Source organism: Ornithorhynchus anatinus, chromosome 1, assembly GCF_004115215.2.
Source record: "Ornithorhynchus anatinus isolate Pmale09 chromosome 1, mOrnAna1.pri.v4, whole genome shotgun sequence".
Lineage (NCBI taxonomy): Eukaryota > Metazoa > Chordata > Mammalia > Monotremata > Ornithorhynchidae > Ornithorhynchus > Ornithorhynchus anatinus.
The window spans coordinates 69,767,946-69,786,779 of record NC_041728.1 but is presented as its reverse complement, the minus strand read 5'-3'; the positions used below and the strand labels follow the sequence as shown (position 1 = coordinate 69,786,779).

At 44.8% G+C, this 18,834-nt stretch overlaps 1 protein-coding gene across 1 annotated transcript in view; it reads right to left on the bottom strand.

The window, feature by feature from the left end:
- The window catches only part of TTC27 (tetratricopeptide repeat domain 27), a 190,676-nt gene that overhangs the window by 122,930 nt on the left and 48,912 nt on the right, over positions 1-18,834 (bottom strand). The window contains exons 7-9 of the mRNA XM_029064736.2: positions 12,850-12,983; positions 7,876-7,988; positions 2,553-2,619 (exon numbers count right to left, since the gene is read on the bottom strand). Of these exons, the coding sequence (XP_028920569.1) occupies positions 2,553-2,619; positions 7,876-7,988; positions 12,850-12,983 (314 nt within the window). The remainder of the gene's footprint in view (positions 1-2,552; positions 2,620-7,875; positions 7,989-12,849; positions 12,984-18,834) is intronic.

The following is an 18,834-nucleotide window of genomic DNA, read 5'->3' as shown; positions in this document are numbered from 1 at the left end:
ACTTAATTGGGCAGACAGTAACTCTTATTTATTGACCATATACTCTGTGTACAGCACTGTACTAAGCGCTTAGGAGAGTACAATATAACACAGTTGATAGACATGCTCCCAGCCCACAATGAGTTTACAGTTTAGAGCTAATATCGTGGCTACAATCATAGCCCCTACAAGAATGATGAGAATATCTGGTCTCAGAGATGCAGAGGGGAAAGCATCATTTTCCTAATAAGATCATAACTCTTTAATCTCTGCCACTCTATTTTACTCAGCTTTGTTTTCCACTTGACAATTCTACGATTCTTTCCTCATGCCCAGGACCCAGCCCCCACCCCAGGCCCCTGATACCCTTGCCAACTACTTTGTTGATAAAATTGAAAACATTAGGCACAAACTCCTCAAAGTCTCTCCATCACCCGCTCACCTTTCTCCGGATTACCAGCTTTTTCTCAAGAGGTCTCCCGCCTGCTCCCCAGTGAACCCAGTACCTGAGCCTCTGTCCCTTTCGCCCCCTGAAGCGATTGATCCCACTCTTTCCCCACCTCATTGCACTTTTCATGCTCTCATTCTCTGCTGGCTTGTTCCTCTCTACTTTCAAACATGTTCAGACCTCTCCCAGACTACAAAAGCCCTCTCTTGATCGTTCTACAGCCCTGTCAACTATCACCCCATCTCCCCAATTCCATTCCTGCCCTGACTCCTAAAGCACATTAGAAACACCCACTGCCTTCATTTCCTCTCATATAAACTCTTCTCAAACCCACTGAAGTCAGGTTTTTGACTCCTTCAAGTCAGAGACCGCACTCCCTAAAGTTCACCTGCACTCCCTAAGGTTCACCAATGAGCTCCATATAGCCAAGCCCAAAGGGCTCCACTCCTTCCCAATCCTCAACTTCTCAGATACTTCTGACACTAGAGACTTCTTCCAAACCCTATCAGGCCTTGGTTTCGCTGACATGAATTAACTGGTCCTCCTCCTACCTCTCTTGCCACATCTTCTTAGTTTGGTTTGTCTTGTCTTATGCTGTCAAGTCATCTCCTACACACAGCGGCTCCATAAACACATTTCTCGCAGAACGCCCCACCTCCATTTGCAATTGTTCTTGTAGTGCATCCATAGAGTTTTCTTGATAAAAATATGGAAGAAATTGACCAATGCCTCCTTCCGTGCAGAAAACTTGAGGCTCCATTCTCGACTCTCTCCCGTGTCACTGCTGCCCGGCAAAGGTGACTTTTGACTTGCAACAGATTGCCTTCCACTGGCTAGCCACTGCCCAAGCTAGGAATGGCTATGCTTCAGCTTGACTCTCTCTCTCTTCTGGACTCCTCCTTTTTCCAATCTCCCATTCAGTCAAATGCTAGTTCCTGCAGTTTTTCCTAAACGACATTCCCTGGAGACGCCTCTTCCTCTCCACCCAAAAAGCTACCAACCTGAACCAGGCTCTAGAAATATCCTGGTTAGACAATTGCATCAGACTCCATACTGCCCTCCTTGTTTCTAGCTTCCCTCCCGCTCCAACCTACACAGCACATTGCAGCATGGATCGTCTTCATGAAACTTGACTCAATACACACCTCTCCACTCCTCAAAACCCTCCACTGGCTTCCCCTATCTCTCCAAATTGAACAACTCTTCCTCAGTCAGCTTCTGGGCTCACAACCAACTTGCCCTATCTTGCATATATGCGCTCCACCAATTACTCTTCAGCTTGCTTTCTTTGATAGAGAAGCAGCATGGCTTAGTGGATAGGGCACGGGCCCAGAAGCCAGAAGGTCATGTGTTCTAACCCCGGCTCTGCCACTTGTCTGCTCTGTGACCTTAATAATAATGAAATTACTTCCCAGCACCCTCTCTTATTTAGACCCATCTGGAACATTTTTGTATATATGCTACTCAATTGCATCCTTTGATTCCTCTATTTGTAACAAGAATTTTCCCTCACCGTTAGAGTGAAAGCTACTTATGGCCAGGGAACCTATCACTTGCTGGTTTTGTACTTCCTGAGCATTTAGTACAGTGGTTTGCATCCAATGGTGATCAATCAATATATTACTATTACTTCTATTCATTTGTAAAATGCCCAGGGGAAGTTTTCTGTGAAATTCTCCTCCAATATTTATGTAATTAGAACAGCCCATGAAAAACAGGAAATTACATAAATTGTGATCATTCTCCACTCAGTGCTCAAGGTAACAAACAAAACTAGTGCATAATAAGTGTATAGAATGGGAACGATCTCTTTCTTCTGAGCATCAGCAAAAGGCTTCCAGGTTTCATTTTTTTGGCCCCTTAGAGCTGAAGAGAGAGATAAAAGATTCATAAACTTTAGGGATGCTAAGCTGACATCACAGGTGTTCTCTTCTCCCTAAATGAACCATTCGCAGCAGGTTACAAACAACGTGTGCTGTACAACTCTGACATTTCAGGATCATCGGGGGCTCCAGGTGGCAACAACTTGGGCGACCACACAATTGTTTCATTCCAAGAAGAAACAAGAGGCAGAGCGATTTAGAAGAAAGGAATATGCCCCTGGAGAGAAAGATAAGCTACTCACTGATGTGAATGCTAACAGTTCCTCCTCGGTTAACTTGTGCACAGGGTTGTTCTTTTGGAAGTTGGTGCTGAAAGACAAAAAATTGCACAGACGGTAAAACATCTCATAGCACTGTAGTTGAAGAGTTGGAAAATGTTTCCTCCAAATCGTCAAATCCCAAATCCCAAAGATTTAAAATACACTAGAACTACACCAAGGAGAAAATGGCTCTAACCTGATGTCACACAGGGACAAGTAATTCTGAGAGGACCCGAGAGATAAAGTGTACTATCCCAGTGGGTGGAGGATATCTTGTCCCACCTAGCCACCCCCAAGCTATTAGTTTAAACAGCAGAGCACCTGATCGTAGTTTTAGGTACTACTTCTTGGTATAACAGCAGGTCACGGGTATGCGAGCATGGCCACCTCAGAATGTAGAAACCCAAAAGAAATCCCCCCATGATAGCCAATACTGCTCACAGCCTCTCTCAAGGCACATCCAGTTCTGGAGACCAGAACTCGAGATTCTCAGAAAATGGGTTCAGAAGAAAACAACGGAGATGATTAAGGGGATGAGAAATAGGAATGGAGATGAAGTTAGCCAAAGTGGGATTATTTCATGTGAGGAAAAGGCAGCAGAGGAGGAATTTAAAGACCCTCGAGCACATGAATAGTCATTACGTGACAGTGAATGATCAGCTGCTCCCCCATCTACCCTTAGAACAGATGAAGAGAAGAGGGGGTTCAGAATGCAACACCAGGCAGTTAGGTTGGATAGAGGGAAGAAATTCCTGATTCTGAGGTTTGGGAATATTGAAAGTGCCACCCCCTCCACCTGCGCCTCGGACCCCATTCCCTCTCACCTTCTTAAAACCATCGCCCCTGCCCTCCTCCCTTCCTTAACTTCTATTTTTAACCACTCAATCTCCAAGGGCTCCTTCCCCTCTGCCTTCAAACATGCCCACGTCTCCCCCATCCTAAAAAAACCCGCTCTTGACCCCACTTCCCCCTCCAGTTATCGTCCTATCTCCCTACTACCCTTCCTCTCCAAAATCTTAGAACGAGTCGTCTACAATCGATGCCTAGAATTCCTTAACTCCCATTCTCTCCTAGACCCCCTCCAATCTGGCTTCCGTCCCCTCCACTCTACCGAGACTGCTCTCTCTAAGGTCACCCATGACCTCCTTCTTGCCAAATCCAATGGCTCCTACTCCATTCTGATCCTCCTTGACCTCTCTGCTGCCTTTGACACTGTCAACCATCCCCTCCTCCTCCATACCTTATCTCACCTCGGCTTCACGGACTCTGTCCTCTCCCGGTTCTCCTCTTACCTCTCTGGCCGATCATTCTCGGTCTCCTACGCTGGAGCCTCCTCCCCCTCCCATCCTTTAACTGTTGGAGTTCCTCAAGGGTCAGTTCTTGGCCCTCTTCTGTTCTCCATTTACACTCACTCCCTCGGTGAACTCATCCGCTCTCACGGCTTTGACTACCATCTCTACGCAGATGACACGCAGATCTACATCTCCGCCCCTGTCCTCTCCCCCTCCCTTCAGGCTCGCATCTCCTCCCGCCTCCGGGACGTCTCCACCTGGATGTCGGCCCGCCACCTAAAACTCAACATGAGCAAGACTGAGCTCCTCATCTTCCCTCCCAAGCCCGGTCCGCTCCCAGACTTCTCCATCACCGTCGATGGCACGACCATCCTTCCCGTCCCGCAGGCCCGCAATCTCGGTGTCATCCTTGACTCGTCCCTCTCGTTCACCCCACACATCCTATCCGTTACCAAGACCTGCTGGTTTCACCTCTACAATATCGCCAAGATCCGCCCTTTCCTCTCCACCCAAACGGCTACCTTACTATTACGGGCTCTCGTTATATCCCGGCTAGACTACTGTGTCGGCCTTCTCTCTGACCTCCCTTCCTCCTCTCTCGCCCCGCTCTGGTCTATTCCTCACTCCGCTGCCCGGCTCATCTTCCTGCAGAAACGATCTGGGCATGTCACTCCCCTTCTTAAACAACTCCAGTGGTTGCCTATCGACCTCCGCTCCAAACAAAAACTCCTCACTCTAGGCTTCAAGGCTCTCCATCACCTTGCCCCTTCCTACCTCTCCTCCCTTCTCTCTTTCTACCGCCCACCCCGCACGCTCCGCTCCTCTGCCGCCCACCTCCTCGCCGTCCCTCGGTCTCGCCTACCCGCCGTCGACCCCCGGGCCACGTCCTCCCGCGGTCCCGGAACACCCTCCCTCCTCACCTCCGCCAAACTGATTCTCTTTCCCTCTTCAAAACCTTACTTAAAAATCACCTCCTCCAAGAGGCGTTCCCAGACTGAGCTCCTCTTGCCCCTCTACTCCCTCTGCCATCCCCCCTTTACCTCTCCGCAGCTAAAGCCTCATTTTCCCCTTTTCCCTCTGCTCCTCCACCTCTCCCTTCCCATCCTCACAGCACTGTACTCGTCCGCTCAACTGTATATATTTTTGTTACCCTATTTATTTTGTTAATGAATTGTACATCGCCTTGATTCTATTGTTTTTCTATTGTATTGTTTTCTATTGTTGCCATTGTTTTTACGAGATGTTCTTCCCCTTGACGCTGTTTAGTGCCATTGTTCTTGTCTGTCCGTCTCCCCCGATTAGACTGTAAGCCCGTCAAACGGCAGGGACTGTCTCTATCTGTTGCCGACTTGTTCATCCCAAGCGCTTAGTACAGTGCTCTGCACATAGTAAGCGCTCAATAAATACTATTGAATAAATGAATGAATGAAAGGGGGGCTGAGGGAGAACTTGTCATTTGGAACCTTCCTTCCTCTGGAAGTCTTAAGAATGTGCTCAGAGCCTCACCCCTCTGAAACAGCTTTGTCAGGGTCCCCCCCAAGGACAAAGAACAAGACAAGCCCCCCAAAAGGCCCTGCTGCCTATCAATCTTCATCGGGCACCTCCCCTTGTTGCACCCAAGGATGTACACCCCTGAGCAGCCCCACCAGAGCCCAGGAAGGGAGGTAAGTGAAAAACCTCAGTCTTTGCAAGCATTCAGGCCATTCGGGCTGGGGAAGACCCAATCCTGGCTCTACTACTGGGCTTCAACACTAAAAATTCAAACAAGGGGCTGGGGAGGTAGGGACTCCGTACCTGCTGCAGAAGACTTGACTGGAGTGTGGCATGGGGCTTCTGTTGCAAAGACTTGGGGAAGAAAAGGAATACCTACAGAGCACCAACTTTGTGCCAAACACTGAACTAATTATAATAATAATAACAATTGTGGTATTTGTTAAGTGCTTATTTTGTGCCAGGTCCTGTTCTAAGCGCTGGGGTAGCTACGATCTAAGTGGTCCCTGTCCCGCATGGGGCTCACAGTCTTAATCCCCATTTTATAGATGAAGATAAGGCACAGGGAAGTTAAGTGACTTGCCCAAGGCCACACAGTGGTGGAGTTGGGATTGGAACTCAGGTCCTCTGACTCCCAGGCCCGGGTTCTTTCCACTAGACTGCTTCTCTACCAAATGTTGGGAAAAGGTACATGGTTAAGATTCTCTAGGAAGTAAATCAGAAATCTAAACCCCCTCTGAAATCACTAGACTGACTTCACTACAATGCTTCTGAACAAAAAAAATAAATTCTCTACCTAGCCAGACTACAGGAATGGGGCCCCATATTAGTTTTCTGTTACTCAAGTCCTAGTAACATTAAAATTTAATATTGCAGGAAAGCTTTCATTTTAACCACCTTAGTTATTAGTTAGTGGGTATTAACTTTAAGATAAAGAGAGCTAAAACCAAGGCAGACTGAAAAATGCAATAATTCGAATCTTTTTTTCTCTTAGTTATGGCTTTTAAGAGTGTGCTGGAACTTGTTAAAAAAAAAAACCTGAAGAATTTAAAATACTGAGACTGAGAAGAAAATAACCAAGAATGCTGTCCTCCTCTACTCTGCCGAACAGATCATGACCAATTTTATCCAGAAAACAACCCTACACCATCCTTTTATTGATGATAAGAGACCCAAGGAGGCAAAAGGGAAAACACCAGACAATGCAAACACTGAGCATGGCAACACAATGAGGGACATCTTTTTGTGTTGCCACAAAGCCATTCCTATAGACCCCAAATTGGCCTTTTCAGTCACGAACATACTCATAGGTAAACTTCACCTCTTGTGGTGTTTTCCTTGAATATGAAGGACAGCTATATCTGCAAGTGTATTTATGTACATACATTGCATACAAGTACAATAACCAATCAATCAATGGTATTTACTGCATGCTTCTTGTGTGCAGAGCACTATACTAAGCACTTGGGAGAGTGCTCTGCACACAAGAAGCATGCAATAAATACCACTGATTGATTGGTAGACAGGTTCCCTGCCCACAAGAAGCTTACAGCCTAGAATGGGAGATAGACATTAATATAAATAATATAATTTCTAGTTATGTACATAATTACTGTGGGGCTGCAGGTGGGATGAATACCATATGTCCTATTAAACATCAGCAATTGTTACCTGTTATAATAAATGCATACTTTTGATTTTTTTCACTGAACAGTGAATGTGCTGATAGTGCCCTATATTGTAATACATCTTTTTGCTACGAGCCCGAACTCATGTTTAGTAACAATAAAAACAGCCTGTGAGTAAATCATCCGCTGATACACAGACTATATACTAGGATAAAAAAGAGACAATATACGCTTGCTCAATAGCTTTGAGACCCAGGAAACATGTGAGCAATTAAAATATTGTTTTTCACCCACGTAATGAAAATGCAGAACTTAATGATTGAGAAATCTGGCCACTTAACTGTCTAATCCGGATTTTCTTCTTGTGTGTGTTTTGGAAGAAACAGAGCTACACTATCGCTTCACTCTTGCCACCCCCAGCATTGATGTTTTCAAAAGCTTCTGAGCCTCAGGGCTAATCTGCAAAAGCATCCCATAAGCAGATCTGAAAGTAATTTTGTCACCTAAATGCTGATATTAAAAAATCTCTGGGTGAACAGCACCCACTCTCCTCCCCTAGGCTGATCTATACCTCCTATTGGCGAGAATGACAAATGAACTAAATCTGTTTCCTGCTCTAAGCCTCTTACTGGCTATAGTGGCTGGTTCTTAAATTTGCTTTCACAAGGAATGAATTTACATTCCAACTCAACTCTCTGTGGACAGCTCCAGTGAATCAGGTACGGCAGTTGGCACTAGGCTTCTAAAAATCAACTCCCTTGCTCTAGAATATTAGTCTGCCTTAAATTAAGATCTGGGCATGCTGTTGGGTATGTTGTGGCATTGAATATGTTGCGAGGTGCTCTTGAAAAACTTGCAAAATGACTAAAAGAGCAAATCCTCCCAACGACTTACCAAATCCCAAGGATGACGGCAAGTTCCTCGGCACATAAGTCAGGAATCCGATACTGCTCACAATCAGCTAGTTTTATTTCGTTCAGTACCGTATCATCATTTAGCTCGAGATTCTGTAAGAAAACAGGAAGAAATGTATATCATCTACCAAGGGTGATAGTGATACCGAATCACTTTCAGCTTCACCGATGTTTCCAGTAAGATCTAACAACAAAAATTACGTGTGGAAAAGAGCTATTTTGGAAATCATCAAAACTTGATAGCTGGAATTTTTCAGCTCTCAATAGTTGCCCTTCAAGTGGATTAAGGAGAAAGGATTTCACCTGAAGGAGAAAAGATAGCTGTCATCATTGTGAGCAGCCAATTTACTGAGTGTGTGCCAGGTACTAACCAGGTGCAGGAGTTTACAGTTTTGGTTCCACATAATCCCTGCTACAAAGGAGTTTACAATTTGCTGCCTTGGACCAAAGCAATGCTTGATGCAATACAACTTGCAGAAAATGGCACAAAGGACAACTGAGCCACCAGAATTAAAATGATTAAAAATCCATTTGATATTTCATCTATGACAGAGACAATGACATACAAACCAACAGCAGGCCCACGAAATGCTAACGTTTGCAGAATGTGAACAAAATGTTCATCTGATGATTAATAAGTATCTGGACTGTTTATACCCTTAAAAACAGCACTGAATTGGTTGTTCCTTCATATAATGAAATCTGAAACAACTCAGAAAAAAATCTCAGGGGAGAGAGTACATCACTGACAGTCATCTGTCTTCCTCAAATTAACCCTCTCCCCAAACTTTTAATTGAAAATCTCTGATGGGCTGAAAAAACATTTTCAAAATTCCTGGGTTTCTCTTGTGACCGCTGAATCTAAAGTGAACTTCTAAACATCAAACCCAAGACTGAAAAAAAAATATCTAAAAGGTGACAAGCAAAATTTTTAACAATCCAACTGAAGTGCCTGTCAGTTGTCTCTGCCGAGCCCTATATTAAACAAACCCAAACAAAACTTGGCCTAGTGGATAGGCCAGGAGTTTGGGAGTCAGAAGGATCTGGGTTCTATTCCCAGCTCTGCCACTTGTCTGCTATGTGATGTTGGGCAAGTAGCTTCACTTCTCCGTGACTCAGTTACCTCACCTATAAAATGGGGTTTAAGACGGTGACGCCCTTGTGGCACTTGGACCGAGTCCCATCTTTTTAGCTTGTATCTTCCCTAGTGCTTAGAATAGTGCCTGGCACATAGTAAGCACTTAACACCATAAAAAAAAAAATCAGAATTCTGATTATCAATCACAGCATGAAGCAGCACCAGCTGGTGGAGGTAGGGGAGTAAGTATAGGAACATGATGAAAGGGAAGAGAAGAAGGGACTTTCTGAAGGAGGGATGCTGATCTTTCATACATGGCCTCAAAGAGGAGATCGAATAAAGGGAGGAGGAAGGGTTGTATGGTATACTCTGGCAACATGGGGTAACTGACTTGCAAAACGCTTGCTTCAAAGTATCTTGAGGAATCCCAATATGTATTTGCTCATCTGAAAATGTGTTCTCCCGAACCTAGCTCAATGTAATTTAGAAATGGAGTTGAACATACTTTTTGAAAGGTTCCTAAATTTGAAAAGTCGGCTCTTGAAATGTTTTGTTGAAACAGGGGGTAGGGGTGGCCCTCCATGGAAGTATAAAATCGAGTCCTGGTCAAGAGCAAGAAAATAGATCTGTTTGTCTTTAGTCCAGAAGATGCTTTGGGATGGAGGGAGGCAGCACTAGATGTGAGTGTGGAACTGAAAAATGGAATTAGGTGGAATTTTAGGGGATTTCTGACAAATTTACCTGGAATTCTATCTTTATTATTAGATTTTTCATCATCGGTGATCTTGGGGAATCGATGAATCAATTCATTGAGTACTTACTATGTGCACAGCACTGATCTAAGCACATGGAAGAATAAAATACAACAGAGTTGGTAGATGCAAGGGAAGTTGGGTCAAAGTTTGGTTATCTTCCCCCCAAAATTAAAGAAGGTCAGTAATCAAACAGTCATATTTATTGAGCAATTACTGTATGCAGAGCACTGTACTAGGCACTAGGGGAAATACAACAGAGAAGGTAGACACATTCCCTGCCCACAGGACCTTACAGTCTAGAGGGCGAGGTGGACATTAAAATAAATTATAGGTATATGCCTGAGTGCTATGGGGTAGAGGGTGGAGTGAATATCAAGAGCTTCAAGGGAACAGATCCAAGTGCATAGGTGAGTCAGAAGGGAAAGGGAGTTGGAGAAATAATACAAAAATAAATAATTATGGTATTTGTTAAGCACTTACTATGTGTCAAGCACTGTTCTAAGTGCTGGGGTAGATACAAGGTAATCAGGTTGTCCCACCTGGGGCTCACAGTCTTAATCCCCATTTTACCGATGAGGTAACTGAGGTGCAGAGAAGTTAAGTGGTCTGCCCAAGGTCACACAGCAGACAAGTGACGGAGTCGGGATTAGAGCCCACAACCTCTAACTCCCAGGCCCGGGTCCTTGCCACTAAGCCACACTGCTTCTCTTAATGAGGGCTTAGTCGGGGAAAGCCTCTTGGGGGAGACGAGATTTTCATAAGGCTCTGAAGGTGAGGAGAGTGGTAGGCTGTTGGTTATAAGGGGGAGGGAGTTCCAGACCAGAGGGAGGACAGGGACAAGGGAATGGCAGCAAGATAAACAAGACAGAGATACAGAAAGTAGGTTGGCATTAGAGGAGAGAAATGTGAGGGCCGTGCTACAGTAGGAAGTCTCAGGCATCTACATGAGCGTGAGCATAATACATATCAAATATAAGGCAGTATTCTTCCTCTTCCAATCAATCAATAGTATTTCTTTAATGTTTACTGTGTGCAGGCTTTAGTAAGCACTTGGGAGAGTACAAGGTAACAGAGGTGGAAGACACGTTCCCTATCCATAAGTAGCTTAGAGTCTACAGAGGAGCTTACTTTCCAAACATCCTACCTACCCTAGTCCCTGGCCCAGGATCTTGGTGGGGTCACTGTCAAGGTCTCTCTTCCTTTGCTGACCACCCTCTCCACCATCTTACACCACCCAATCCATCCCCCAGTCCTGCTGATCCTGCCTTGGTCACATTTCACTGATAAGAGCACATGATTAACATTAGAATAGCAATAATTGTGATATTTGTTAAGCGCTTACTAAATGCCACACAGCCTGTCAAAGGAATCTGACTTAATAATAATAATTTTGGTATTTGTTAAGCGCTTACTATGTGCCGAGCACTGTTCTAAGCGCTGGGGTAGACAGAGGGGAATCAGGATGTCCCACGTGGGGCTCACAGTCAATCCCCATTTTCCAGACTTGTGGGGGAGGGATTCAGGACTGTCTAGCCGGGCTTACGGGGGACTCTACTTCCTGCTATCCTCCTCCAACCGGCCCCTTCAAAACCGACGGGTGGGTGGGTGATGGATGATGAGGTAGAAAATTGGAGACACAGATCCCTGCGTAACTAGCCACAGGTTCCCTCAGAAGTAGGGCATGACATTTGACTGATGCCTATGAAACAAGAGAAAAATGGCTGAAGGACTCAAGATAATCAATTCCAAACCGGGGAATGGGGAGCAGCAAAATATAAGAAGCATCTCCCGGGGCAAGAGGCGGTAAGAGAATGGTCAGGCCGGATATGCCATCTACTGACGATCTTCAATCTGTCAGAGGCTCACTGGAAGGGGACAGAGGTCCCAGACCAGATGAAGGGATCACAGACTCGTGTACAACTTGGCCCGAACGTCGCAGAAAACTTGTATCCAAAATAACCTAACAACTCTAAGAAAGACAACAGATATTCTGGCTCACATTTCTGGCGAGGGAAGTTTAGGGTTTCCTCACCAAGTTAAGATAATAAAAATCTACTTTCGCCGCTCTTTGCCATCCGAATTGTACATTCCAAGCGCTTAGTACAGCCCTCTGCACACAGTAAGTGCTCAATAAATATGATTGAATGAATTAACTGATCCGAATGTTCTTCAAATTAATTTCTTTAAAAGCTATCCTCTCTCCTGTGGACAGCAACAATAAAACTGATATCTCCTTCTGGGACAAGAAACTAGGAATGGGAGGACCTAGAAGACTAGGATTTTAGTGGATAAAGCATGAGCCTGGGAGTCAGAAGGTCTTGGGTTTTAATCCTGGCTCTGCCACAAGTCTGCTGTGTGACCTTGGGCAAGTCTTCACTTCTCTAGGCCTCAATTATCTCATCTGTAAAATGGGGATTAGGAGTGTGAGCCCCATGGGAGACGGGGACTGTGTCCAACCTGATTGACCTGAACCGACCCGAGCCCTTAGAATGGGGTCTGCCACATAGTAAGCACTTAACAAGTACCATGATTATTAATATTACTTTTAACCAGTCCAAGAGGGGAAAAAATATACTAAAAATCATGAAGGGTGGGGATAGGGTGAATGTGGAATTGTTGTTCACCAAGTCCCACAAAGCCAGGACAGGGAGGATCCACCAAAGCTTGAGATCGGTAAGCTCAAGACTAACAAAAGGAAAATCTCTTTTGCGCCATATGGTAAGCATATGGAATTTATTACCGCAGGAAGTTGTGCAGGCAGAAAATTCTCATAAATTCATGGAAAAAAGGTCCTTAATAGGTTACTAGAATACAAAGTGAAGAGTGCTGGAAGGCCCAAGATGCATTTAGATAGACCCACGGATGATAGGTTCAAGAAGGGTTTGTGCGGGAAATGCCGGCAACGATACATCTTTAACAATGAGGATGGACGCCCTTAGGGGCAACTATCAAACTGTTCCTCCACGAATCCTTCAACACGACCCTCAAAAACAAAATAAGGGGCTGCTGGACCTTAGAGTGACCCAGCTTGACACCCCCTGTTTCCTTTTGCTCCCGTTCTGTGACTTGGATGTAGCAATCCTAAATACAAGCTGAATGACCGAATTATTCTTCTGCTTACCTTTGTTAAATTTTCCAGAGGTGTGGGAGCTGGGCTGAGTTCGCAGTGAGGAAGGACATCATCTTCTCTACTGACACTGATGATAAGCTGGGCCACATAGTTTTCCTGAAATCGGGTCCTTTTTCCTAAAGCACCTAGAGAAGCAAACGACATAGGACACGTCGTTAATGTGGCCATGGGGGTCTTTTGACCTACCGGCCGTAAGTTTTCAAATCTTGTTCTTCTTGGGAGGAGTCTTTTCTCTGGCTGCTTCATTTTTATTAGGAGAGGTGTGAACCCCCCAACTTGGGAAGCTTGAAAGCCCCTGGAGAGGTGAAAGGGGAGAGTGGAGGTAGCTGAAAGGGATAGAAATGCAGAAATTCTGTTGCCTTTACCCTCCAAGTCTCCCTTATACCAGTCTGGGTGGAGAACCATCTTGCTGGAGACTCTGTCCAAAGAATATTAGTCGGGTGTCTCTTCCAAGGTTCCAGGGCTCAGGAATGGGATGAGCTCCACAAGCACAAGAACAAATTAAGCCCTGCTTTCTGAACATCATCAAAAGAGCAACAGAAACACCATTAGAGTTAAGTGGTTGATGAAGATCATTGTTTCTGAGGTTTTTTTGGCTTCATCCAGCCTTCGCACACTAACTGTAACGCCACTGACATTTGCCAATACAGTATGTACTTTTTTCATTTGTTCACTCTTGGTATTTCTTAAGTGCTTACTATGTGTCGAACACTTTTCTAAGCGCTGGGATAGATACAAGTCAATTAGGTTGGACAGGGTCCCTGTCCCGCATGGGGCTCACAGTCTAAGGAGGAGGGATAGCAGGAGAACTGAGACATAGAGAAGTGAAGTGACTTTCCCAAGATCACAGAGCAAACAATTGGCAGTGCTGGTATTAGAACCCAGAACCCCATACTTGTGCTCTTTCCACTAGGCCACACTGCTACTTATGTGTAAGAGCTTAAAAATCACCCAGAAATATTATTTGGCCCCTAGGCTGGAATAAAATCAATTTCTAGTAATTTAAGATGTTTAAATAGAGTAGGCAGAGTCATACAAGTGCCAAGGTCTGCTAACTGGGCTCCCTTGGCAGCACTTCAGTTTCCTCATTTGCTGCCGTCGCCCCACCTCTGTCCTTCCCACGTGCATGTTTATCTTCTCTACATTTCTGTTCTTGGAATGTTGCTGCTTGAGGGAACAGAAACATAAATACCTAGGGTTTATAATGCACCTCTCTCCCCGAGCACACAGACCACTTTCAGACTAATTTTTCCATGGTATCCTCACAACCCTGGTGAGAATACGGATGAGTTTGAAGATGCCCGATTTACTCTTTAGAGGAAAGTTTGCTAATCTTCTCCGTCTCAGATCAACTTTATGAGTCAATGTCAATCACGGGGTCACTTTGGAAATATAGCAGCTTGTAAGCTCATTGTGGGCAGGGAACATATCGAACTCGTATATCGTGTTCGTACTCTCCGAAGTGCTTCGTGCGGTTCTCTGTACATAGCAAGCATTGAATAAATAGCACTAAGCGATTGATTTTATATGATTGATGCTGCACCTATTAGTAAATATTTTGATTGTCGATTGTAGTTATAGAAAGGCTCTCAGCTCAACGCTGGGAGAGGAGTCAGCCTTTGGCCAGGTCAGGACAGCGAACAGAATGGCCAAGGCCAAGCGTGGATGTGGGCAGGACTTAATGGTCTGGAACTTCCTGCATGTTGATCTGCATAACAGTGAAAGTGTAAAATCTCTTTAAAATAAAAATTGAGACCAGTGTTAGAGATCTTCAGCAGAGATCATGGAAAATCCTTCAATGATATTAAAGAGTGGGTTTCTGGGACTAGTGGAAAACTTTGATCCATAGAACCATTAGAAGCAGCCTGGTGGACAGAGTATGGGCCTGGGAGTCAGGAGGAACTGGGTTCTAACCCTGGCTCTGCCACTTGTCTGCTGTGTGACCTTGGGCAAATCACTTCACTTCTCCGTGCCTCAGTGACCTCATCTGTAAAATGAGGATTAAGTTTGGGAGCCCCATGTGGGACAGGGACTGTGTCCAACCTGACTAGCTTGTATCCATCCCAGCAGTTAGTACAGTGCCTGGCACACACTAAGCGATTAACAAATACTACAATTATTATTATTATAGAAAGTCCCCACAAAGAGGCTTTAGTTAATTTCAGAACAGTTTTCTAGAAAGTACCGGAAGAGATGCTGGGGGGGGGGAGACCCAATTAACAGACCAGTTCTTGGACGGCTCTGAGAAACACATCTGGGTTAATAGACAGAAAATAACCATTAGTGATTGAGTCTCCAGTCAGGATTGACAGACAAGGTTTGGTCCCGAGGCATCGGGTCTAAGAAGCCTGCAAGGGCAGCCCATTAGCGCTTTATCTTTCCTGCCAGTAATCTTCGGGCTGGGGCAAGGAGTTGTTGGCCCATAAGATATCCCTTTGAATCTTGGTTCTTTAACAAATGGTCTTCCTTCCCTACCATGACAAAAAACAGACTCTTCTTTAAATTGTGTCGATTAGAATAAAACCAACCTTTGAAACAAATTTGGGCCGGTTTTAGCTCAGGCAGCATATGAGACATTGGAATGTTCACCAACCTTAGGCAGAAATTCGTTGCCGCCATCATTAAATAAAAAGTGCATTAAGTCGCTTCAGGTTCAGCAATCTTTTTTCAGTTTACAACACCTGATAAATTCCTTTATCAAGAAAATCTCCATTAAACCAAAAACATTGGTCCCAGGAATCCACTATTTACCAGAATGTAATTCAAACATTTTTATGTCCTTCAGATAAAGCAGTCCTCTCAATTGATTCCTTTGGCTTCATAATTAAGAGGCTTAACTGTAATGATTATGGGGAAGCTCTTGCTGGAATCAATCAACCAATAGCATTTATTGAGTGCAAACTGTGTGCAGAGCACTGTACGAATCTCTTGGGAAAACACAATGGAATTAATAGACATGACCCCAGACTCAAAAAGAGTTTACAATCCAGTGGGGAAGACAGATGGAGGAAGCACTAGAGGGCAAAAATACGTAAATAAGTGCTCCAGGGAGCAGGGTATATCCAAGTTCTTAGGTGATCTGGGAGTGCTGAAGTGGGAGTTTTGGAGTGGGGCGGGGAATGCCTGGTGAAAAGAGGACAGGCCCCGGAGTAAGAAGGACATGGGTTCTAATCCCTGCTCCGCCACATTCTTTTAACGACATCTGTTAAAAGCTTACTATACATCAGGCACTGTGCTAAGCGCTGGAGTAAATACAAGATAATCAGGTTGGACACAGTCCCCTGTTCCACATAGGGCTCACAATTTTAATCTCCATTTTGTTGGTGAAGTAACTGAGGCACAGAGAAGTGACTTGCCCAGGGTCACAGAGCAGACAAGTGACAGAGCCAGGAATAGAACCCGGGTCCTCTGACTCCCAGGCCCGTTCACTTTTCATTAGGCCACACAGCTTGGTAGCAGAAGTAAATAGTAAAACTCAGTTGAGCACACCAGTTCTTTTCATCCACACTTTTCCTCTCATCGACCTTAATAGATACTTCAATAGTCAGCTGTATTAGATGTTTTTATACCCTCTGTTTTTCTGTATTGACCCTTTGAGAGTCTGCATTTTTCGAACATGCAATTTCTACTTCTATTATAGTACAGGGTGAAGCCTCCATAAATGAACATTCTAATCCCAACCCACCTCCTTCATCCCTTCGTTTCCTCTCCTTAGTTTTTTCTGGTTACTCTCAAATTTGCTGTTGATTAGCTTGTAGCTATCCCAGCGCTTGGTACCGTGCTTGGCTCAGAGCACTTTACAAATACTATGATTATTATTAAAAATTATATTTTTTCACTATTCCTTTACACTGCTATGGGGTGAGGTGAGAGGAAACTAGAATTTCACTCCTTCCTGGCAGAATATTTGCTTTATGCACAAGAAAGGAAACAGGCAGGAGAAGCCAACATTTACTCATTCGTTTATTCACTCAGCCGTATCTACTGAGCACTTACTGTGTGCATAGCACTGTACTTATCACCTGGGAGAGTATGATATAACACGACCACAACGAGGAGGCATTCGCTACTACCCACCACCACCCACACCAGGTCAAGGAGTCACCCAGTGAAGCTTGAGGGCGAGAGATCCAAAATAAGCAAAAGGAAACACTCTTTAAACTGCATGAGTAATGTTATCCCAGGAAGCTGTGCAGGCAGAAATTATCACTAGGTGCAAGAGAAGTTTGGATAAATCCATGGATGAGAGGCCCAGAATGAGCTGCTGGAGGGAACGCAGAGGGGAAAACAATGTTCCATAGGGCATCTTTCACAAGTGAGTTGGATATAAAGTATGACTCTATCACACAGAGTAAGAGCCCTGCTCTGGGTAACCAAATACTTTATCTTCCCTCCCAATAAATCGATCAATCTTATTAATTGAGTCCTTACAGCATGCGGAGCATGGGGCTAAACACTCGGGAGCGAATAATAGAACAGAGTTGATAGACAAGTTTCCTGCCCACAATAAGCTTACAGTCTAAAGGGGGAGACACATTATGCTGAGTAAATGAGAATCAGCTGTGGGACTGAGGGAAGCAGTAAATAAAGGGTGCAAGTCCAAGCAAAGGAAACACAAAAGGGAATGAGAGAAGAGGAAATGAGGGCCCATTTTACAGTTGATGGAACTGAGGTTTAGAAATGTCAAGCGACTTGCTCAAGGTCACACAGCAGGTAAGTGGCAGAGCTGGGATTAGAACCTAGGTCCTCTGAGACTTCCAGGCCCATACTCTTTCCACTACATCAGGCTGCTTGCTCCTCTCCCCCACCACCCAGCTCGCATGCTTCACTACTCTCAAACCAACCTGTAGCCTGTGCCATGTTCTCATCTCTCTCCATCGACCTCATGTGAAACAGCTTCCCCTCTCACCTGGATCTTCCTTCCCAACCAGGAGACATCTTCTCTCCTCATCTTCAAAGTCCTACTAAAAGCACATCTCCTTCAGGAGGCCTTCCCTGATTAACCTCTCATTTCCCTACTCCCTACTGCAAGTAGGGAGTACTTCCGCATCACCTACGAACACTAGGGTATCCACCCAGAAAGTTCTTGAGACTGTCTCTGGAGGCACTTCAGAACATCTCTTTAAACTACCTGCTTCTTCCCCCGACTTGAAATTTATTTTAGTGTCTACTTCTCTGGCTAAATTGTAAGCTTCTTAATGACGGGGACCATGTCTACTTACTCTGTTTTACCCTCCTGAATGCTTAGTGTAGTGTCTAGCCCAGAATAAGTGCTCAATAAATAGTTTTGATTGACTGATTTAAGGCACTAAATCAGCTCTATTCCTTCTATTTCCCCAAGATCTTCTCTCACTACTTCCCAGCTCACACCCTTTGCTGTTCTCAAACTAACCTATTCACTGTGCCTCAGTCTTAACTCTCCCAAGCACGTAACATTCATACAGAATTGGACTCAGTCCCTGCCCACCAAGGGGCTCACATTCTCCCCCTTTTACAGATGAGGAAACTGAGGTCCAGAGAAGTGAAGTGTCTTGCCCAAGGTCACATGTCAGACAAGTGGAAGAGTCAGGATTAGAAAACAGGTTCCCTGACTGTCAGGCCCAGGCTACTTCCATGAGGCCATGGGTCTTTCTCAATTCTTGTCCCAGATCTATCTGTGTCTGGTTAAGGTCTGGCTTGGGAGTCAGAAAGTCATGGGTTCTAATCCCACATCTGCCACTTTGCTGTGTGACCTTGGACAAACCACTTCACTTCTCCGGGCCTCAGTTACATCATGTGTGAAAGGGGGAGTGAGACTGTGAATCCCACGTGGGATAGGGATTGTGTTCAAACCAATTTGCTTGTCTCCACCCCAGCGCTTGTACAGTGCCTGGTACTTAGTAAGCGCTTAACAGATACCAAAATTATTATTATTACTCGTTCACTGCACTTTGGGACCCAGCGGAAAAATGGCTTCCAAGGCCAAGAGAGTGTGAG